Here is a 25,800-nt window from a genome sequence, read left to right on the forward strand (position 1 = left end):
TCCATTTTGACATGACCCATTTCTTTCGTTCCATACACAGAAATACAATTATTGAGATGCTCATAATAACTAAATTTGCAATCTCCGTGTCAATATCTATCTTCCCGTACCTTTCTTTCCGTACAATGTGAACAATTTCACGAGAAATTAAACAATTTCGAGGCAAGGTTCACTCAATTCGTCATTTTGACATGCATTTTGACTTATTTCTCCGTTAATATAGAACGGTTGTAGAAAATATTGCCATCTCACAATAGAAAATAGTTGTATATGTATATATATTCTTCGATATCATAAAAAAAATAATAAAATAAGGAGAAACCTACCTTTCTTTTGTCTATTGGTGTTCCGTCATTGTGCCGGATGTTAGATACCATCGAGTCCGAGCAAATTTTGCCGGTGTGGTTTAGACACAGTGTTTAATTTTGATTTGATTGTTTGATTAGTAAATGTAGTTGTACGAACTGTTTTCCATAGACTTTGATAAATATATTCTTCGGACGACCTTTAAATATCTATTCGAAGGACATTTTAACAACCAACCAGTACAGATAAAAGTTCAAAGTAAGATATATGCTACAAATAAGTACCAAATTAGTCTCTAAGTGAGTGTAGTTTCTCATTTGATTACCTTAAGGTTTGTTTACATTAACGAAGTTAGGACAAGGTCATGAGAGTTCGAGGGGTGATGGTCAAAGAATAGGTAAAAGGGACGGAATAAAGAGACGGTGCGGGACAATGCAACGTTTATAGAAAGTAGGTAAAAGAGACGGAATAAAGGGACGGTAGGGGACAATGATACTTTAGAAAGTATGTAAAAGAGACGGTGGCAGTAGCGGATCCAGAACTTTTCCTAAGGGGGGTCCCGCTGACTGACCTAAGGGGAGCCCGCTCCAGTCATGCTTCATTCAATGATTCCCTATATAATCAACCAAATTTTTCCCACGAAAGGGGGGGGGGGGGCGTGGATCCGCCTATGGGTGGGGGACAATGATACGTTAGAAAGTATGTAAAAGGAACGGTTGGGGACAATGATACGTTTGAAAGTATGTAAAAGGGACGGTGGGGGGAAATGAGACGTCAGAAAGTAGGAGAGAAGTCGGAGAAAGTAAGATTTAGCAGGATAGATTATTTCAATAAATCATATTTAATCTAGAGACATTTTACACACACCTTCGTCATGTTTATTTTGCACTTATAGGGACATGTTTTAAAATATTCAGAAATACTATTATAGCATTTTATGAATTGTTTAAACAGTAAAACTCGTGGTAAGCGATGAAAATATTTACATCCAAATTTTATATTTTGTTCATGTTTATAGTTGTTACTAGTTGAAATGACACCAATTAATTATAAAATAAATATATCCATAATTGAATTAAAAAAAATATATATCTTATCGTGACTTCGTTTAACCCTGCACTAACGCTGTATCAGACAAATTTTCCTTATAATTTTAGTTAAGCTTCCAAGCATCATATGCTTATATACATTACAATTTAAAAATACAAGTGTGTGTTTACTAGTGTAACACTTGATTTCAATGCACAGGTAAGTGCAAAGGTAAATGTGACTTAAAGATTAATAAGTTTTAAACTGTTATTTCAATTTTTTGAAGTACCATAATTGAAGCAATTTCTATTCTTGATTTCTTTTATATATTATTTTGTACATTTTGCTTTTAAAAACTATTCATAATACATTCATGGTGATGAAAATAGATTTCGTTCAAACATGTCAAAGATATACATGTATACCAACGTGGACGAATTTCAAGTTTTAAACGGTATTTAGCGATGTGCAACACAGCAGGTGTTTTAAAAAGGAGCCCCATCATGGGGATATCCAAGATATCACATTATCACTTTTTTTTTGCCAATCTAATAACATAATCATTTATTACTTATTTTGAGTTGATTAGAGGACACATTTTCCATCAACAATCATCATAAGATAAGATAAGATAACTTTATTAGCACTAACACATTGACAATAAATGGTTATGGCAACAAATTAAAGACTAACTACAATAACATATATATACAATGAAGGAGTGACAGTGGATAATTATGAGAGAAATATATAAAAAATAAATGAGAAGCATATACATTATTACAAAAATCAAGTACCTTTTAATAATGAGTTTCTCACCAACAAGCATTCATTCAAATAGTTGACAACAATTTTTAATATTCATATGAACTATATTTTGCCAAATATAATTAATGAATTCATAATGAATGTAATAATACAACTTAAAATTGAGAAAGGAAATGGGGAATGTGTCAAAGCGACAACAACCCGACCATAGAGCAGACAACAGCCGAAGGCCACCAATGGGTCTTCAATGTAGCGAGAAACTCCCGTACCCGTAGGCGTCCTTCAGCTGGCCCCTTAAAAAATATGTATACTAGTACAGTGATAATGGACGTCATACTAAACTCCGAATTATACACAAGAAACTTAAATTAAAAATCATACAAGACTAACAAAGGCCAGAGGCTCCTGACTTGGGACAGACGCAAAATTGCGGCGGGGTTAAAGATGTTTATGAGATCAGTCAACCCTCCCCCTATACCTCTAGCCAATGTAGAAAAGTAAACGCATAACAATACGCACATTAAAATTCAGTTCAAGAGAAGTCCGAGTCCGATGTCAGAAGATGAAACAAAAGAAAATAAATAAAATGACAATAATACATAAATAACAACAGACTACTAGCAGTTAACTGACATGCCAGCTCCAGACCTCATTAAACTGATTTAAAGATTATGTCTTCATCATATGAATATCAGGCTCAATCCCTCCGTTAGGGGTTTAGTATTATACTATCATAAAATATATGAGAAGAACATAACCCGTGTCATGCCAACAACTGTTTTTATGCAGTTAAGCTGCATTATGCGTGCACCCTAGATTTGTGTTCTACCCAATAAATGTGAAATACTTGCCATTGGTATTATCTAGCTTGCTACTATGTTATATATAACTAATTGAACACATTTTTAATACTTTTAATTGTCGATTACAAAAAATATGACCAGAAAAACCTTAAATGATCGTCTAATCACCCAAAAGTTTTGAAGTTGCACTTAGGAAGTAGTGCTCATTAGGAATCCTTATGTAGTTTATTATCGCCTGTGCTTTTGGCTAAGATGTCAAAGAACAATTATATGAAATATTTAATCGCCGAAAATCTGTTAAGATAAGTAGTTTAGATTTGTCAAATGGCAAAAGTCGTAGGAATATTGTTTGTCATCAATACGTAGTAAAACTACGTCAGTAGTCTTATATAATAAGTTCAACTGTTCATGCTGTTGGCGGCAATTTCAAATTAGGAGACGAAATTTTAGTATCTTTTCAATTTGGAGTCGCATGAGTTCGATTTGCGTTGATCCGAGGTCCGCGACCTTCCACTTTTGCAATCGGAATTTTCACTTTGTTACTAGCTACGCCCGACGTACCTTCCACTTGAAAGAAAATTAAAAATGACTTTGATAACCTTTTCACCAAAGTCAGAATAAACGATCTCAAAACTAATTTTCATCATTATTATTCATGACAGAGATGTTAATTGTGTTCCCGCCGCTAGCTTTTTACAGAAAATCGCCGACAAATAATGTGTAAATTCGAGTAAAATTGTATCTGACTGACTAAAACAACATTGTAAACACAATAACAATGGATGCCAAAGTGAAGACAACTCCAATATCGGATCTGATTCCGGAAATGGATAAGGGTAATACCGGGTTTTGGCGATCAACTACAAAAAAATCCAGGCAGGTGAAAAATACATCTATGCATGGTAAATGAATATAAACACTAGAATTGAAAACCAAAAGATATATGTAAAAGAAAGAAAAAGCAAAAAATATTTTATACAGAAACTCAAAATAACTTTTTGACAAATGTTAATGTCAAAATCCAATGTGACAGCTGGAAACAGTATATCTAACAATATATATGTTCCTGGTCACAGTATAAATTTTCTTTATAAGAAATAAATGATGATAATGCATGTAAGATGCTTTTAAAGTGTAAACATATTAATGTACTGCAATTTTGAAAGGGTATTTTTGTTCTCAATTTTGAAGGGTCAGTGGTTAAAGTAGTTTGAAGTTTCTTACTTTATTTTCACAAATAATGCAACTATAGTATATAATACCTGAATGTTCATATAATTAGTACTATCATTTTATATTTTTACAAATAGTTTTTTTTTTTTTTTGAAAGCGATTTTGAAAAAGTAATTTATTAGATTTTTAACTCTAGAAATATTTTATACAAATTTAACATGCAGTTTATTGTAAATATGTACATGTATGCTTTTAAAGTGTCTCATAAGTCAAATGTTTGGCTGGGCATTGATTGAATTTTTAAAGATGTTACTTAATTTACTTGTATATATGTACTGTATCAATCGATGTGTGACACTCAAATAAAATATATATTTATTTAGTTAGCAAACCATATGATATATAGGTGGCGTCATTTGGGCCACTCTATCCCCTCCTGTTTGATAACTTTGAAACGGTTGGGATTCCCACTCCTAAACCATATATCAATGATTCAAGTATGGGACAATATAACTAATCAAATGAAATATAGGGGGAGTCCTTAGGGTGAACCTACCCCCTCCTGTTTGGGAACTTTGAAACAGTCAAGTTTCCCACCCTAAACGATATATTCAAGTATGGAACAATATGATAAATCAAATGAATATAGGGAGAGTCCCTGTGGTCACTGCACATCCTCCTGGTTGAGAACTTTGAATGGCTGAGATCCCCACCCTAAACCATAAATACTCATGTATTGTACTATGTAACAAATCAAATGAAATATAGGGGGAGTCCCTGTGTTCACCCTACCCCCTCCTGTTTGATAACTTAGAAACGAATGAGATCCCCACCCCTAAACCATACATACTCATGTATGGGACAATATAACAAATCAAATGAAATATAGGGGGAGTCCCTGTGGTCACCCTACCCCCTCCTATTTGATAACTTGGAAACGGATGAGATCCCCACCCCTAAACCATATATGTTCAAGTATGGGACAATATAACAAATCAGATGAAATATCGGGTGAGTCCCTTGGGTCACCCCACCCCCTCCTGTTTAAGAATTTGAAGATCATTGAGATCCCCACCCCTTAACCATATATATTCATGTGCGGGAAAATATAACAATTCAAATGATAAATAGGGGGAGTCCCTTTGGGTCACAGTACACCCTCCTATTTGAGAACTTGGAAATGATCAAGATCCTCACCCCTTAACAATATATTCTCATGTATGGGACAATATAACAAATCAAATGTAATATAGGAGGAGTCCCTGTGGTCACCCAACCCCTCCTGTTTGTGAATTTGGAAACTGTCGAGATCCCCACCCCTAAGCAATATATATCCATGTATGGGTCAATATAACTAATTAAATGAAATATAAGAGGGGTCTCTGGGGTCACCCTACCCCCTCCTGTTTGAGAACTTGGAAACCGATGAGATCCCCACCCCTAAACCGTATATATTCATGTATGGGACAATATAACAAATCAAATGAAATACAGGGGAAGTCCCTAGGGCCACCCTATCCCTTTCTGTTTGAGAACTTGAAAACTGTCGAGATCTCCACCCCTAAACAATATATATTCATGTGTAGGACAAAATAACAAATCATTTACATTACTATGGGCAGGTCAGTCAGACCTCACCTTTGGTCCCTGTAGTAGTGAACATTTGTCTGATTTGTGTCTCATAGAATTGTAATATAGAACACAAACTCAGTTTTTTTTCCAGGGAAACCAGTCCATTCATACTATTTCATGTTCGCACTAAGTCAACTTGTACTACTAACAGTCAACTAAAACCTACGATAACTACCAACTAGAACAACTTCAATCATTGCGAACTTGTACCACTGCAGACTTACCATAGAAAATATACATTGATATATATGCATTGCCTTTGAAACCTTGATAACATATACATTATTTGCCTTAATAATTAATTCATTAGATGAACATGAAATTAATGTACTATATATGAATGTTTAATGTTGAAGCAACATTGCCGTTTTCATAATTACGTTTGACTTGGTTTTTGGTTAACTGCCTTCAGCGCTTGCAGCGCTTTGATTTAAATAAATGTGTTTAGTTCCGATGCAAAGACCCTATAAGTGAATCAATATTAAAGCCAAAATATGCAATCTTTAATGACCTGACAACAGCATCGTAACTATATCCCTTCTTAATAAGTCTGTTTAAAGGTTTTGTAAGCTTTTGAGGTGAATACTGACATTTTTGTGCTTTGTAAAGACTATTACCATAAAAGATTGGATGTGAAATACCTGAACGTATAAGATGTCTGCATGTTCAGTTATATTTACGAATTATTTCCTTATACCGATGATAAAATTTAGTAAATGTTTTGACTAGTTTGTGATATCGAAAACCCTGGTGTGGTAATTTTTCAGTAATACATAAATTTCTCTCGCTAAAATATAATACGTTGTTACAAACACGAGCGAATCGTACAAGTTGAGATATATAAACACCACAAGATGGTGACAAGAGAACGTCACCATAAAAAATGGATAATTAACGATAGGAAATGAAAAATCATCTCTTTTATTATAAATTGTTGTATTAAGCTTCCCGTGAATGATATAGATATCAAGATCGAGGAAAAGGCAGTGGTCATTGTTAGTATTAGCTTTATTTAAAGTAAGTTCAACAGGATAAATTTCTTTAGTATACATACTGAAGGCGTCATTATTAAGAGCCAATATATCATCCAAATATCTAAAAGTATTGTTAAATTTTTGTATCAAATGTTGTTTCGATGGGTCTTTGCTAATTTTAGTCATAAATTGTAACTCATAACAATGCAAAAACAGGTCCGCAATAAGTGGTGCACAGTTAGTCCCCATTGGAATTCCAATAAATTGACGATATACGGAATCTCCAAAGCGAACAAAGATATCATCAAGTAAAAATTCAAGCACATATATAGTATCAAAGCATGTCCAATTGACATAGTTCCTTTGTTTATTGCTACTAAAAAATTTCATAAAAGAGTTTGAACATATGTACTCGCATTCTGACTTTTTAAATGCCCTGTTAATTAGGGATGTGAATTTTTTCTTAATAAGAATATGAGGCAAAGTGGTATATAGGGAAGAAAAATCAAAACTTTGAACAGATTTAAAATCACCAATATATGCATGCAATTTATCAAGTACTTCCAATGAGTTTTTGACACTCCAAAAGTAATTAATTCCACTATTCCACCGTATACTATAGACACATACTTGTTTCGTCCTTAATTTATTTTGTGGCATTTCCTTTTTTTGTATGCTCATTCAGTTGTTTCAATAGAAAAAGTTTGATATTTTTGTAGCAATTGTTTTTTTTAACAAAACCTTTCATATGTTCGACTCTTAGATGCAAACAGGCTCTACATGTATCTTTAGAGCTGTTTGTAGAAAGGATGCATTCTGTATCACAATGCTCTTGTCGAGTTGATGAATCAGTGGATTTTACATTTTAAATACGGGACAGTGTTATATCAAAAATAGTACATAGATGAGATTTTGATCCATTTGACTAGCTGCCCTTGTGGATTTAGCATCCAAATTACAACTTGAAAGGCCAATATTCAGTTCCGACGCAGTATTTGTAGTGTTGGACAAATATTACGTGTTCTCTTCTTGTAACACTAAATATTTGTGGGCCTTGTCTAAGTTCATTGAGGCAAATGCGGCGACCTACCCGAACATGTGCCCCATACCTGCATATCTTTGAAAGGTGTTTTGTGCATTACACAACCCAAGTGGCATTTGACACTATTAGTACAATCCATATTTGTGATGAAAGCTATGATATGGTTTTTCTAATTTTGAGATAAAGAATACTACAGATACAGTTAAGTCGGCCTCATATCTTGACTTACATCTAGAAATTGACAACGAGGGTCGGTTGAAAACAAAACTTTACCACAAAAGAGATGATTCCGTCTTTCCAATTGTGAACTTTCCATTCCTAAGTAGCAACATTCCAGCAGCACCTGCATACGGTGTATATATCTCCCGATTGATACGATATTCCCGTGCTTGTATTTTCTATCATTATTGCCTTGATAGAGGGTTGCTGCTCACAAGGAAGCTATTAAACCAAGAGTTCCAAATGGTGAAGTTAAAATCATCACTTCGTAAATTTTACGGACACCATCACGAGTTGGTTGACCGTTATGGAATAACCGTTTCACAAATGATATCGGATATGTTCCTTACGCCGTTACTACCTCTTCCCTTTCATGAATGTGACCTACCGAACTAAACTATTTACCAAATTTCTTATCACATAAGCAACACGACGGGTGCCACATGTGGAGCAGGATCTGCTTACCCTTTCGGAGCACCTGAGATCACCCCTAGTTTTTGGTGGGGTTCGTGTTGTTTATTCTTTAGTTTTTTATGTTATGTCATGTGTACTATTGTTTGTCTGTTTGTCTTTTTCATTTTTAGCCATGACGTTGTCAGTTTATTTTCGATTTATGAGTTTGACTGTCCATCTGGTATCTTTCGTCCCTCCAGTATTATACCAATAACAAAGATGAAGATCAAAACAACTAAATAGAGATGCAGAGTCTAGACACATATCTATTCAGGGCAACGGATATACATCGTTTATTGTCAGGCCATTTAGTTTCCTAACACCCTTACAGTACCGGACACTGTTACTTTAGCGGTACCTGCTAATTTACACGGTTTACTTATATCATATTCGAATTGTTCATAAAGGTTCTGTTTATGTTTGTTCTCAAATGCTGCTGGTGTCCTTCTTTATGGTTTTCTAAAAGTAGCAGCACCAGATTTATCTATTTTATAAATATTAAATATTCGCGACGATTTATATTCGCGTAATTTTTCTACTCGCGAAAATAAGTTTGTTTACAGTATGACAAGTGAACATGTTCTTTAATCAGTTTTTAAAGTGTAAAAGTTGTTTTCTTTGCTATTTTAATTTTGATGTTTTACTCTTTATGTGGGTACTACTTCTTTTTTAAAGGTTGTTTAGGTGTTATGGTAACCTATATTATGTCATACTTATTTCCTTTGTGACAGGATTATAGCTTCTTGTTTACTGTATCCGTCTACGACCACGAACAATTTGATTGAATTTAAATCGATAAAGCATAACAAATTAAATTAACATTTACAGGATCAGCATAGACTTATTCAACATTTAAGACGAACTTGAAAAAATAAATATCTTTAGAAATCTAGAAAATCCCACACGACTTTATGAAATAGTTTGTGATGTGGTTTAAAGAAACGAATCAATAAGGAGTTAAGAATTGTATATAAATTTTTGTTTGCCAAGAATGCACACATAAGAGCAGCCAAAGCAATGTATTTTATACTAACAAAAAGCGAAGTACTATCCAAACCTATTCAAGGTGACTTCGAGGATTACCGACAAGCATGTGATACAGATATGGATATAATTCTAATATGACGTTCTTTAAACGCATTAAGTACACACCTGTGGTAAAATATAAATACGTTGTTTGGGCTGTTCCGATCCTACTCCCACGTCATATGCTTTTTATAATGAGCTACCCGACGTCACTGAATGATGACGTAAGAATATAAGCATTTTACGTAAAATGCCTAATCGTGAAACCTTTAATCATTATAACAAGGAAACGGAAACAAACAATGAAACAATGTGTTGTAACTTTTTTTTTTTTTTTTACATATAAGTAAAATTAACACTTCAAAAAAATCCAAACCTATCTAAAAACGTTATTGCAAATAGTTTAAGCATGGCCCTAGTTCAATTTGTTCAGTTCGTTTACGTCAATGTAATAGTGCGTTTATTTACGGGGGAGCGGCAAATATTTGCTTTCACCTAGACTAGAGCACTTCGATCCAAAGAACTGCCGTATTTGTCCTATTAGAAAAGAAATCTTTCATGGGGGATTGATTTTTACTGATTTTACCACGTGTTGGCCATTAATGCTAACAAATTTACCACGAGCGATAAATTCAAGCCCTTATGAAATATTTCTTGAATAACAGATATAAACATATCTACATCAGCAATGACGATTCTTCTGTTTGAGTTCATCGCCTCATAAATATTGCAAAAATGTTTAATGCTGACCAAAACAATCAAAAATATTTTTTCCTGCGCGACATTAGGTTATTTTTTCAGATGATATGCTTTTCAGTATCCGAACTTACTAAGAAAATGCACAATCATAATCATTTCTGACTGTGGTCACAATAAAGGTTGCATGTTTAAGAATCTAAATTGTGTTGAATTATTGACCTGTAAGTCAATATCGTATTAGATTTTGGCCATATTTGGCAAAACTGAACCGAAAAACTGGTAATACAAAATGTTTATTTAATATTCCGTTCAAGTTCTTGTCAATGTTTGAACCCCAAAATCATTGTTTATTTATATTAAATTATACTGTCAAAATTGTTGATAATCTCCCTTAAAAGTTTAAGTAAACAATTTGCGGCATCTTAGAATTCCCACAGACAACGTGTTGAGAAACGGTAGGAAATTTCGATACTTATTAAAAAAATCCAGAATCTGTACAACGAGATTGTACTTTATTAACCAACTAAGTACATTATTGCCAAAAATGACTGTTTATTAAAAATTATATATTTTCTGTAATGGCCCTGTTTTTCTGTAATGGCCCTGTTTTTTCTGTAATGGCCCTGTTTTTCTGTAATGGCCCTGTATTAATGCCCGGTTTGTCTGTATTAAGCACAGTTAGGGTTTTTAATAAAGTTAATAAAATTAAGTTGAAAAGAGTATAATACTTTTTTGTATTTTATTTAATTTAGTAACCAGCAACCAACATTGAAGAACCATATATAGGGATCACTGTTCATCCTGTTTTTCAACACATAACTTCTGTCAACTTAATATCTTGGATATTTGGTATACTAGTATTAAAAGATTTATCATGGTGAAGTACAAATTATTTTTTTCAAACTAAACTGTCATTAAAAGAGTAGAGAGTACATCAAGTTGGCAGCAACACATACACTTTTGTTCAGTTGGTTAATAAATGTATTAAGAAATGGGTGTTTTTATAATGGCCCTGTTATATGTCCTCGGTCAGTAATAATGGCCTCGGATGTCTGTAATGGCCCTCGGCGTTGCCTCGGGCCATTACAGACTTCCTCGACCATTATTACAGACCTTGGACATATAACAGGGCCATTATAAAAACACCCATTCATTAATACTATAGTAATAATGAGCACGAGAAGTGTTCATGGTGTTATGATCGCTTTAAAAGAGCTCTCCACCCAAAACCAAACGACGCAGAAGTTAACAACACGTCCTTCAAACCGCATGATAAGATCTGAAATATCCCAAAATGACAAAGGTAAAACCATTCAAACGAGAATAATAAACGGCCTGATTGTATGTACAAAATAATAAACGAAAACAAAAAAATGATATAGAGAAGCAAAGGGCAAACACTGAATTTCAGGCTCCCGACTTCGGGAAAGCATATAATACTATTGATATAATGTTGATACCAGATAATTCTTACTCTTATGACAATTATAGCACCTTAAATAACTACTTTATCATTAGAAATACATATAAAAACTATCAGAACAACAAAGTGGATAGGTTATACTCAATAGTTAGTTACAAACTCCTCTTATTACACATACATCTGTATGTTTTTTATTCTTATCTTTTATTATAGAATGAGTTTTTGTCCATGGTGAAGTAATATGAATCATTAGAAAATGCCAACATAACTGTCACAATGCCCGATTAAGAGGAGGAATAATGAGCACGAGAGGCAGTAAGTTGGTATCAGAAATACAAGAACGATATTTGGAATGCAGCATATGTACAGAGATATTTGACGAACACGAACGTATACCTAAACTTCTTCCTTGTCTTCATACATTTTGCTTGGCATGCCTCAAAACTCTGTACAAAAAAGATCGAATAAAATGTCCCACCTGCAACGGCTTATATAAGTTAACTAAACGAGAATTTAACGATCTTCCTAAAGACAATACCCGACGTGATCTGACGTCATTCATTAAAGTCAAAAGTAGGCCTGACAATGAGTGTTCAAATTGCGGAAACCGTGTAAACGAATTGTTTTGTTGTTATGACTGTGACATATGCTTTTGCTCTAAATGCTGCAAGGTGCACAAACAAAACCATTCATCGCATAATGTGCAAGGATTGAAGGAAGAAACATCCGATGTTTGTAAAATTGCTGGACATGACAATAGTCCTCTGAAATATTTTTGTAAGGGCCCTTTATGTGAAACAGTGATATGTGCTAATTGTGCCTTATCCGATCACAGAGATCAAGCGAAACACTACTTGGAAGATGTGAAACAAACTGTTGATCAACGCAAAGATCGATTAAAGACAGCTGTTGCAGCTTTGAGAAGACAAATAAACATCGTGAAAGTCATAGAGAAGACTTGTAAAGAAAAAGATATTTCCTTGCGCAAAGAAAAGGAGAAGTTCTGTACAAATGTAGAAAGAATCTATAATGACGCAGTACAAGCCTTAAATTCCAAAAAAGAATTCATAGTCAAGAGTTACAAGAAATTGGTTAAAGGACAGGAAGAAAGTATTCTAAGCACACAAGAAAAAACTTCCCCATATATTCAGAACGCTGAGGAATGCTGTAACATAACCGAAAGATTACTCTCCGATAGCGGAATTAAATCGTTTTTAGCGGTTGACAAAACTTTGAATAATCGTATCCAGGAATTTGTAGATAAATCTTTTGAAAATGTTGAATTTAATGACAAAGCAGGTTTACATTCTTTACATGGAGACGTTACGTCATTGGAGCAATCTGTTACAGACCTTAAAGACTCATTGAAAACTACAAAATCTGGTAAGAACATATTGTGTATATATTATACGGTGTTTATTATCGTCGGTATTGTTTGGTTTCATACATATATTGTAAAAAGAAAATAACAAAAAATACTGAACATCGAATAAAATAAAAAAACGTCCACAATCATATGGCAAAATCAACAGCTCAAAACAAATCAAATGAATGAATAACAACTGTCTTATTCCTGACTTGTTACAGGCATTTCTTATTAAATAATCGACCGAATTTGTTTATCAAATCAAATATAAGAGATGCTGACAAAAAGATGTATATATTGAATATAATTACGAAGCAGTGTCACAGTCGTCTCTACATGAATAAGTAATTTCATTCATAAAATGACACAAGACATTTAGAAGAATTGTATGGTGTTGTAATAAAACTGACATTGCTTGATATGCATTAACAGGTTGTGTATATGGTTATGATTTCTTTAAAGATATTCTAAAGAAGCGTTTTCCTAGTCCTGAACCAATGAAAATTTTGAACACAGGTACCAGAGCTGTGATGAGAGTAAGAGGTTTCATTTACGAAACATTCTTTGAGGAACCAGAGCAAGAAACGTTTCTTGACAGGCTGAAGCGAACATCCAAAGTGTTTATCCCAATAATGATTTTGATTGCAATGGCAATGCTTCCAGCAGACTTGTTTATTTCAAGTAATTATTGTAAGTTGTAATCTTGAGCTATTTATATACAAAATCTGATTACCTCTCGGGAAATCTTCCCTACTAAAGCAGTTCACTTCTTCTTTAAAGTAAGTTCCAAAATGGCATCATTTTGAAACTGTTATCATTACCTGATCATCTACCTACATCACGGATGGTAACGTCATATCGATTGTCATTAGGTGCAGTGGTTTTGTCACGGTTTGGTAAAGTTGGACATGATTGTGTAAGGGGCATGAGCTACGAGATATGAAAAAAATATTTTTTTTTGTGTTCATTCTTAATGAAAGTCAAATATTGAAATAATAATTCACTTTTTATTGTAGCAAGTTGGGTTCAATTTTGTAAAAATAAGATACGAAACAGCGATGATGCATTATTCACTTGCAAGTGATTACTTCGACCTCATTGAATCCGTATTTATGTGATCTTCAAATTGCTAGAGCTAGAGATCGAGTACAAACGTATTAGGCGTGTTCATTAATTAAAAGTGAACGAATGTCAACATTGAAAGTGGATCAAGTTAAACAATTTGATTGACTGATTCGATCTACAAAAAATCGTCTAAAATTCAAATATAAACTATGATTACTATATTTTTACCCTAAACTCTGAAATCAAACAGACATAGAAAAATCCAATCGCACAAGCTTGCTATCCATCTATTTATATCTTAATTTATGAGACACTTGACTCATCAAATCGCCACAAAGCAAAACAATGAAGTAACATAAACATCAAAGACACAGAGAACCGATCTGTGAGTACTTGTATATACTGGATGCTAGTTACAGGTCAATTACAACTAATACAAAAATCATTTAGCTAACACAAAACGCAAAATGTCTTTTATTTCAAAATTAAGTTCTGCTGCCTATATTCATTTTTATACATCTGATTCTCTGCTATTAAGAACGACGATTTCTTATCTTGTAAGATTAAAAAAACAGAAATCTCATTAGTTAATTTTGTTATTGTGTTACAAGTCACTATTTTTATAATAAAATTTTGAAATGTATTTTGTTTTCTTTTGTAGTTTTAGTTGCAAATTCCACATTTAATACTAAACCGAAAAGCTTATTTGTATGTAGATCATTTGACAACAAAACAGTTTCAACTATTCCTGATAGTTATAGCCGAACATGTGGCTCGAAAGATACTTTTTTCAAATATAAAGGTGTCTTCGCGGACAGAGAATTTATAAGTTACAAATCGCATAATATGGACTTGGTTGTGAGATTTCAAGAACATTTCTTAGCAGATAGTGATTATGAAGGACTTGTTCTATTTGAATTTGGTTTGACACCTAAAAGTGTTAACACGGGTTACCTTTTTGAGAGTAGCATATTAACTCTTACTGCGTACAGCTGTAGAAATGTGTATAGTGTTTGTATAAGCATTGACAATGGTAGAAATAACCCACTATCATTAGACAATATTTTTATTGCCGAAGGAAATTCTAATTATATGAAAGGGAAATTCACTATTCGAATTCGACCAGAAAGGGGAATTATATCGTTTATTTCTAAAACAGTTGAGACTGTCCTGTTGTACAAATTCACAAATGTTTTAATAGAATCTCCATTGTTTGGAGTGTTTGCCATGTATGAACGAGAAAAAATATCTGTCTCAATGTCTTTGTCTACTGAAAATAGTATTCAATTTGATAGATCTACTCTGCATCCAAGTTTATACATTTCATCTGATAACCAAACATTTTCAAACCGACCAACGTCTTATACTAAACTAAACGAAAGGAAAGTCAACAGATATGTTTACGCCGCTCCATTATTAACTGCCTCATATAAACACATATATACTGTTGTGAACATCGAGTTTACCCATATGGACAGTTTGAAACATGGAACAAAAATGTTTGAAATCGGAGTTGGGAGTAACAAAAACAGGAAGTTCTATGAAGATTTGAAATTTGAATGCTTCGTATGTAGAACAACAACATATCGGATATTTGACGGTACTGGATATTGTTTACAAAGCAAAGACGGACTAACTATAATTAAACAAAATTTTAGAATTATCATGCATTACCACATTACGAAAAATAAGTTAAGCTTCTATATTTCGAATACTGAAGGAGGACGCAGTTATTATATCTACACCTATACGAATTTTGATTCGGTGCTTCCAACGTTTTATATTGGCAAAATGGATTCACAAGACATAACAGCATCGTGGACAAAAGATGTTCTTCTATATGAATCAGCATGGTTATTATTTTCAGACTGGTATTATTCATAAATTAGACATAAGTCAACAACTTAAATCGCTTTTGTAAAATGCAGGAATATGATAAATCATTTTAATAAGAAACAAACCCATTTGATTTCCAAATTTCAACTAATTATTTTATTTGTAATAAGGAACATAATTTTCGGCAATTTTATATTTCATTATTAACCAACTAAGAGCATTATTGCCAAAAGTGACTGTTTATTAAAAATTACATATTTTCTGTAATGGCCCTGTTTTTCTGTAATGGCCCTGTTTTTTTCTGTAATGGCCCTGTTTTTTTTCTGTAATGGCCCTGCTTTTCTGTAATGGCCCTGTTTTTTCTGTAATGGGTCTGTTTTCTGTAATGGCCCTGTTTTTTTCTGTAATGGCCCTGTTTTTCTGTAATGGCCCTGTATTAATGCCCAGTTTGTCTGTATTAAGCCCTGTTTTGGTTTTTGATAAAGTTAATAAAACTAAGTTGTAAAGAGTATAATACCTTTTTGTATTTTATTTAATTTAGTAACCAGCAACCAACATTAAAGAAAAGGGGTCACTATTCACACATATCTCTTTCAACTTAATATCTTGGATATTTGGTATATTTAAAGCTTTATAATGGTGAAGTACAAATTATTTTGTTCAAACTAAACTGTCATTAAAAGAGTAAGACAGTACATCAAGTTAGCAGCAACACATACACTTTTGTTCAGTTGGTTAATAAATGTATTAAGAAATGGGTGTTTTTATAATGGCCCTGTTATATGTCCTCGGTCAGTAATAATGGCCCATTATTACAGACTTCCTCGACCATTATTACAGACCTTGGACATATAACAGGGCCATTATAAAAACACCCGTTAATTAATACCATATTATTCGTTAGTTTGTCAAGCAACACTGTAGTCCTTGCACAATTGATGAATCTAAACCATTGTTATGACGTCAGCCTAATCATTTACTGTAAATCCCTTTCTAGAACCAACGTCTCCCTAATCTGTCGGTTAAAAGGACCCACCAAATTATAACCAATTATCAATTGTACCAGGCTTTTAATTTGATCCGCCTCGTGCGCGTTTTGCCTACATAAGACTTGTCAGAGAAACACAGACCAAAATTTAGAACGCCAAACAAGTATAAAGTTGAAGAGCATTGAGGACCCAAAATACGGCTAAGGTAATCTATGCATAGGATAAGAAAATCCTTAGTATTTCTAATATTTCATACTCTTTTGCAAACAGTAATTTATAAAAATGACCATACAATTGATATTCATGTCAACACTGAAGTGCTGACTATTGGGCTGGTGATACCCTCGGGGACGAAACGTCCACCAGCAGTGGCATCTACCCAGTTGTGTAAACAGTTATCAAAGCTAGCAGGCTTATAATTTGATACTCCATACGCGCGTTTCGTCTACATAAGACTCATCTAAGTATTAATTGTTTCCTTTGTGTGTCTAATTTCGTTTAATTTGAATTGGCCAATTCACAGACTTATGTCCCTAATAGAATACATTTAAAAAAAAAATTCTTTATACCTTTTCATTTTTGTAATTTTCATATGTCTTCACTAGGGAATGGAGCCCTTCTTCAAATGTAATATTTGTGACTGACATCAACACATCGACGAAACCTCTCGGCTACCAATGGGTATGCAATTCAAATGTGTATTTTATATATGTTGTGTACAAGTTATCATTTTGTGCAAATTATGATACACACTTTAGAATTTTTATGCAATGATACAAAATACAAAATAGTTCAGTAACATTTGTGAGTTAATTATTGCATCAGCAATTGCACAACATCTCATTCTTTTAACATTTATGGCTCCCCTCTTTGCATTAACATGAAAGAAAACCATGACAATTTTTGAAAGCTTATTAACTGCTACACGTAGTTAAAGTTGAAGTTGAAGCTTAGAAACAAGTGCTGTGAAGAAAGATGTCTTTTAATGCTTAAATTCCATCAGATCTATCGAGGATCAGTTGGGGCATGATCATACTAAGGAATTTGAATCTGTTGGCTTAACAGCCCACAGTTCTAGGCACGTATGATTCGTGTTTCAACGTCAGTGTCATCCTAATTGTCAGTGATGTCAATTTTTAATATTCTATTAGAATTGTCACTAAGGACCAATATCTATTGTATTGACAGAATTAACAGGCATGCATGTATTAATTACGTTAATTTGTGTATTTTGTTAACAAGGTTTATTTTATGTGGTCGTTAAACTCAAATTCTATAGTGTATATCAATGTTTTTTTTATAACATATTCATACTATAAATCATTGTACAAGTTGTAAGTTAATTTAGTTGAATTTTGTACAAATTATATTTTTTTCCGACAGTGTTTATACAAATAACATTTTGTACATTGTGAACATAATTTGTATATTTATTTTTGCACAAAATGGTATCTTGTACGAAACCTATACATATACAATTAAGGTTACCAAAAAAGTGATGGTTCGAAGGTTTGACCATCGACATTTTTCAAGAATTGGAACAATTTTTGTATAGAATTATAGTTAATACCAGCAGATTTTCTTCAACGACCACCATGGAAAAAAGATTTCGCGATATCTTTGATATACAAAAATAATCCAGTTTGGATACTTTAAAAAAAAATTCTCGACAATATGTTATTTTCGAACATACAAGACAACCATTGACAAATTCTGGAACAGTTTAAGATAATTCCAGAAATACAAATGGTTTGAGCTTTAAGCAATAAAAGGTAAAAACAACTACGTCAAATTTGAAAAACAAGATTTACAAAATTTAAATCAGTTCTGACAAAACAGGAAGACTTAAAAAAAAATAATTTAAAGTAAAAAATTGCGTTGAAAAACAAACATAAACACATTCAAATGTGAAAATAACGAAAGTACTAATTAAAATCTTTATAAGTGTAAATAAGGAGACGTGGTTTGATTGTCAAGAGACAAATATCCAGTAAAGTTTAAACGAAGTGGATGTAAAAATTATAAGCAGCCGCACGGCCTTCTAGAACGGGAAAACCGCAACCCGTATAGTCGGCAATAAAAGTCCCTGACGTGAAGAGTATGAACAATTACATAATAGTTAAACAATCAAATAATAGATAAAATTAACGGCCTAATTTATGACAAAACAATTTACAATGACAGACATGAAACAACGACAACCACTGATTTGACAGGCGCATAAAGAATGTGGCGGGATTAAATATTTAGATGAGCGTCAAACCTTCCCTAAATTGGGGCAGTGGTGTAACAACACTACGTAAGTATCAATTATTAAAAAAACCAGTTGGAATTGAACTTACTCAAAATGTCGAAACGAGGTACAAACATAACTTATACTAAAACTCACTATACAAAAATAAAGACCGAGCAACACGAACTAAACACACACATTAGGGGTATTTTATTTAGCTCTTAGGAAGCAACAGGAGATTCTACCACTACCTGAGACACTTACTATTTTACTCTTCTAAAAAAAATGAATAAATTCAAGTGATTATTCAATGTCTCTTGCGTAACCTTTAGATATCCCAATCATTAACCATCTGTACATCATATTTCGTAACCATTAACTTTACTAGACCCGACATTTCGATATGAAACCAACATGACCAAGGGTGTATCTACCTGTCCAAAACCAGGAACCTGTGAGTCAGTGGTTGTCGTAAGTTGCTGTCTGATTTATCTTTTTTGTGTATATTATTTTTTCTTAAATCATGTTGTTGGACTTTTTGCTTGCTTTGTTCCAAGTTTTTTTTTCATGTGGGACCTTTCATAGCTGACTAAACGATGGATGATTCGTTATCCATCCGTTTGATGTGTTTGAGCTTTTGATATTGTCATTTGATTAGGCTTCCCTTTTTGAATTTTCCTTGGAGTTCAACATTTTTGTGATTTTACTTTTACGTATGGTGACTCAGTTTTAACAGGTGCTTAAATTCATATTACTTGAACTCTTTGGATAGTTGTGTGAAAAAAATAAAATCACAAAAATACTGAACTCCGAGGAAAATTCAATCGGAAAGTCCCTAATCACATGGCAAAATCAAATGACAAAACACATCGAAAACGAAATGACGACAAAGGAGGGACGAAAGATACCTAAGGGACAGTCAAACTCATAAATCTAAAACAAACTGACAACGCCATGGCTAAAAATGAAAAAGACAAACAGACAAACAATAGTACACATGACACAACATAGAAAACTAAAGAAAAAACAACACGAACCCCACCAAAAACTAGGGGTGATCTCAGGGGCTCTGGAAGGGTAAGCAGATCATGCCTCACATGTGGCACCCGTCGTGTTGCTTATGTGATAACAAATCCGGTAAATAGTATAATTCGGTAGGTCACATTCATGAAAGGAAAGGGGATTGTAGTTACGACGTAAGGAACGTATACGATATCATTTGTGAAACGATTATTCCATAACGGTCAACCAACTTGTGATGGTGTCCGTAAAATTGTCGAGGATAAATAGAGACAATCACATTACGCGGGATTCATACATGTACCTTTTCGCGTTAGCGCTCTCTATAGGTAACGTCATGGTTGATATGTGTTAACGTCATTGTATTCCAGCATTAAATCATCCATTTGTATAGACGTCTTTTTCTCTATTCAAAACACAACGCAAACTACATTTATACGATCACGAGATTGGCACCAAGACCAGGATAAAAGATGGATTCGTCGAGAATCAAGTCTATTCGAGCTGGAAATAGAGCCGCTGTCACGAAATTCTTCAAGAAACTAGATGAGCTGAACACTGATTCGGAGATGGATATTGACATTGCAGGTCCAATTATTGACGCTATAGTGCAAAAACAAAGTGTAATTCTTAATTGGTTATCAAAGGTACCAGGATTATAATTTAGTACGCCAGACGCGCGTTTCGTCTACATAAGACTCATCAGTGACGCTCATTTCAAAATATTTATAAAGCCAAACAAGTACAAAGTTGAAGAGCATTGAGGATCCAAAATTCCAAAAAGTGATGAACAGAGTTTAGAAAATACATCGGATGAAGATATAGAAGTTGAAATCACAGATGCAGATGAGTATAATTTAGATCTTGAAACAAATTTACGCCGTTATAAGAAAATAGCACAAACAGTTACACGTACATGTACAGAATTATCTCATGAAAGCATTCCAAACACACGCCCCGTCATGAACATGCATAAAGTCAATTCCGAAACCCGTCCTGTAATGAACACAGAATTCATCCCAAGATTTTCGTCACAAAATAGTTCTCTGTCTAGTCAAAATCACCGCTTGCCGAAGCTAACCTTACCTGCTTTTTCTTGGGATATTCTAGAGTGGCAATACTTTTGGTAGTCGTTTGAAAACACCATTCACAGCAATCATACACTTACTGATGTCCAGAAATTCACGTACCTACAGTCACTTTTTGATGCAGACGTTATGAATGTCATAAATGGTTTAAACTTGTCCAGCGAAAACTATCACAAAGCCGTGGAGTTATTAGTAAATCGCTTTGGGAAAACGCACAAAATTGTGAACGCTTATTTGAAAGCTCTTTTAGATTTGCCAACACCCTCATACACATTAGATAGTATCCGTAATTTTTCGGATAATTCAGAGGTTTATATCCGTGGATTGGAATCTTTAGGACAGTGCCAAGATAGTATGGTTCCCTGTTAATCCCAGTAATGCTTGGTAAGCTCCCTATTACCGTAAAAAGTAATATCACAAAAGAAAACGGAAACGACGACTGGACCCTTGGAAATCTTAGAAAGGCAATACAACGGGAAATATCTATTCAAGAAGCCAGCACTAATGGAAATGAGACTTATGATATACCTACCTCAAGTTTTCATGCCGGAATTGGTAAGAAAAATGGAAATTACGTAAATAAATCAAAATCTAAAAACTATTCTCAAAGTAAAATGTGCATTTATTGCAATGATCAACATTTCCCTGCAGAATGTAAAAAGTTCACCGACAGCAAATCAAGAATGGAGATTGTTAAGAAGAGAAACCTATGTTTCAATTGTTTGGGTAACCATAAAATATCAGAATGTAGGTCGAAAAACACATGCCGTAAATGTCAACGTAAGCATCATACAAGTTTATGCAATGAATCTGCAATTCAAAAATCACAGAGTCAGAATATTACAAGTAATACAGAAAACGGCACGCCAATCATGCATACATCTGCTAAACAGGAAAATTCAACCGTCTTCTTGAAAACTGCAATCGCTCCAATATGGTCACAGAATCAGTGCGCCGACGCTCATATCCTTTTCGACGAAGGAGCGCAACGATCATTTATGAGGCAGGAAATAGCCGACAAGTTGAACGTCAAGCCAGACGGAAAGGAAACCCCCAATATCTCCGCCTTCGGAAATTCTGACAAGAATGTTCGTCACATGAATAAAGCCACAGTGTATTTAGAAGCAGACTAAGGAGAGAAAATACCTTTACAGGTATTGATTGTACCTACCATAGCCGCGCCGATTCAGAATAATCGCAGGTACATTTCGCAGCAACTACATTATTTGAAAGGACTTAAATCAGCCCACCCGTTATCAGAGGATAATAGCTTTGAGATTTCTTTACACATTGGAGCAGACCACTACTGGGATGTAATCAACAATAATATCGTTCGAGGCGACGGACCGACAGCAATGAGCTCAAAGATAGGATATCTATTATCAGGACCACTTACATGTACAAGAGGACAACGCAATTCACATATGTTGCACATATTATCTAGTCATTCAAAAGAGGAATATGTTATTTAGAGATTTTGGAAATTGGAGTCCCTTGGTATACAAGAAAACGACAAACTTAACACGGAGAAACAGAACATCAAAGAATTTTCATCAACATCGATAACATATGAGGATGGAAAGTACGTTGCAAAACTTCCATGGATTGAAGAATGTCCTGAATTAATGACAGACGAGATGATTGCAAGAGCAAGGACCCATAGAGTCGTTAACCGCTTAAACCAGGAACCAACATTATTCAAAATATATGGCGACAAAATTAAAGAGCAGGAAAAACGTGGTTTCATCGAAAAGATAAAAGAGAATGCAGACGAGCCACAACGCATACACTATATACCGCATCACCCCGTCAAGAAAGATTCTACAACTACTCCGATTAGAATTGTGTATGATTGCAGTTGTAAAGAGAACGCAAAAAGTCCGAGTTTAAATGACTGTATTAATTCATATCCACCAATTTCAAATGATATAACAGAGCTACTTACCAGATTTCGTACTCAGAAGTTTGCAGTGACAACAGATATCGAAAAGGCATTTCTGCAAGTTGGACTTCATAAATCTGACAGTGATGTAACTCGCTTCTTTTGGTTAAGTGACCCAACAGATTCAACCAGTCCGTTTACAACTTATCGTTTCAAGTCAGTCTTATTCGGAATTACATGCTCACCATTTATACTGAATGCAACTTTATTAAAACACTTTGAAGATGATATAAGTCCAACAGCTTCAAGAATTACACAAGATTTGTACGTAGACAATGTTTTAACTAGTTTTACTGATGAAGACGACTTAATGCAATTTTACCGTGATTCCAGGTGTTTATTACAGAAAGGAGGCTTTAACCTCAGATCATGGAACTCTAATTCTAACAGACTACGAGAACTTGCTGAAACAGAAAACGTACTAGATTCCAGTAACGAGGTCAACATACTTGGAATGCGCTTGAATGTTGTGGACGACAAACTTTTATTTGCAGAAGTAGACACAGATTCAACCATGGTAGATGTAACCAAAAGAGAAATATTACGACAGTCGTCTAAAATCTTTGATCCGCTTGGCATACTTAGTCCGGTGACAGTGAAAGCTAAGATACTAATGCAGTCACTATGGAAACGTAATTTTGGATTGGACGAACACTTACCTGAAGATGTAACTACGCAATGGACTACTTTATCTACAGATCTTAAATATACAAAATCAGTTGAAATTTCCAGACTGCTTAACAACGATGGATTATCGCCACAAACAGCAAGATTACACATTTTTACCGAGGCTAGCAAACAAGCTTATGGAGCATGCGCCTACATTAATTGTACAAGGAAAACATTCGCAATTAGTTATGGTTTAAAACAGAGTTGCACCGCTAAAAGTAATTACTTTGCCGCGATTGGAGTTGATGGGCGCCGTAGTTGGAGCGAAATTAGGTAAACATGTGTCAAATATTTTAGGAATTACAGAAATTACATTTTGGTGTGATAGCCAAATCGTTCTGAGTTGGTTGTATTCGTCGAAAATACATAAACCGTTTATAGCTAATAGAATTACAGAAATCCGACAACTTGTGGAAAATAAAACTTGGAGGTATTGTCCAACTGACTGTAACCCCGCCGACTATCTTACCCGCGGCATGTCTTCATCTAAGTTTTTGAATAATGATACTTGGCTCAACGGACCGGAATGGCTAGCTCATGAAGAACAATGGCCGCATTGGGATCGAAATTCCGTTGCTATGACAACAATTACAGACAATGAAAGTAAAGAAATAAACCAGCAAATTCAACAAAATGATGACAGATTCACAGTTGTAAAAGAAGTCATCAAAACAGAGTAGTTCAGCAGTTATTCGAAACTGCTTCGTATAATGTCTTACGTTTTGCGCTTTATAACGAATTGTAGAACACTTTCACAAAATAGGAAATACCAACATTAAGAGGTAGACGAGATTCAAAATGCTTCACTCGTGTTGATACGGAATGTACAGCAAACTATTTTCATGAATGAAATCCGCAATATTGTTTCAAAGGATACTAATCGACTACCTATTGTACGTCAGTTACGGTTATATATCGACCAAAACGGACTACTACGTTCCGGCGGAAGAATTGACAATGCACTCGATAGCGAAACAGTGAAATACCCTTATTTACTTCCGACAATACACCCGTTGACAACATTGATAATTTTGGACGCACACACACTACAAAATCACAGTGGAATAAATGGGACAATTACGTTAACTCAACAGACATATTGGATACCGAAAATCCGACAAAGAGTGAAAACCGCATTACGCAATTGTATTCCCTGTAGGAAGATAATTAGTCGACCGTATGTTGCGCCTGACCCGCCACCGCTACCAAAAGATCGTATTGGAGAAGACCCGCCATTCAGCGTCACGGGAGTTGATTTCACAGGAGCGTTACATGTACGACAAAATGGCAACAAGGAAACAAAAGCGTATATATGTCATTTTACGTGCACCTCAACCAGAGCTGTTCACATTGAGTTAGTTCAGGATTTAACGACACATTCATTTTTATTAGCTTTTCGCAGATTTGTTAGCCGTCGATCTTTACCGAAAATAATGATATCTGACAATGCTTCTACGTATAAATCTGAAGCGACAGAGATTTCTAAAATATTCAAATCAGAAACTGTGCACGGAAAACTTATTGAATTTGGAACAGTGTGGAAGTTTATACCCAGCAAGACTCCTTGGTACGGAGGATGGTGGGAGCGACTTATTGGACTCGCAAAAACTTCTCTTAAGAAAACATTAGGACGTGCCTGTATCGACTTCGATATGCTACACACCGTTGTTACAGAAATTGAATGCACACTGAATGACCGACCATACATCTCCATTGATGAAAAGGATCCAGAACCACTAACGCCGTCTCATCTTTTGTATGGCAGAAGATTAAAGACACTTCCGTATCCTTCAAATGACCACAGCGAATTCAAAGACACTAGAAAAACACTAACTTGCGCTCATGCGCTAAAACTTAGCAAACAACAACAAGAATTACTACAACACTTTCGGACGAGATGGAAGAAGGAGTACCTAACATCACTACGGGAATTACACAGAGCCAGTGGAAATAATTTACAGAGGATAAAGACCGGGGACATAGTACAGATTCATGATGACTCGCCTAGAACAGTATGGAACATTGGTATCATCGAGGACCTTGTG

General features: G+C 34.4%; 2 protein-coding genes across 2 annotated transcripts in view; both read left to right on the forward strand.

Moving 5' to 3' along the window:
* The first annotated feature begins 448 nt into the window (after positions 1-448).
* Positions 449-16,614, forward strand: LOC143074011 (uncharacterized). Its single transcript, XM_076249582.1, has 4 exons — positions 449-564; positions 11,761-12,930; positions 13,346-13,603; positions 14,640-16,614. Exons 2-4 carry the CDS (start codon positions 11,847-11,849, stop codon positions 15,860-15,862), a joined length of 2,565 nt encoding a protein of 854 aa, XP_076105697.1. The 5' UTR covers positions 449-564; positions 11,761-11,846; the 3' UTR covers positions 15,863-16,614.
* A 3,915-nt stretch (positions 16,615-20,529) lies between these two features.
* The window catches only part of LOC143060787 (matrilin-1-like), a 40,147-nt gene continuing 34,876 nt past the window's right edge, over positions 20,530-25,800 (forward strand). Inside the window, exon 1 of the mRNA XM_076233639.1 lies at positions 20,530-20,644. Coding sequence (XP_076089754.1) covers positions 20,530-20,644 — 115 coding nt within the window. The remainder of the gene's footprint in view (positions 20,645-25,800) is intronic.

The sequence above is a fragment of the Mytilus galloprovincialis genome, chromosome 1 (assembly GCF_965363235.1).
Source record: "Mytilus galloprovincialis chromosome 1, xbMytGall1.hap1.1, whole genome shotgun sequence".
Taxonomy (NCBI): domain Eukaryota; kingdom Metazoa; phylum Mollusca; class Bivalvia; order Mytilida; family Mytilidae; genus Mytilus; species Mytilus galloprovincialis.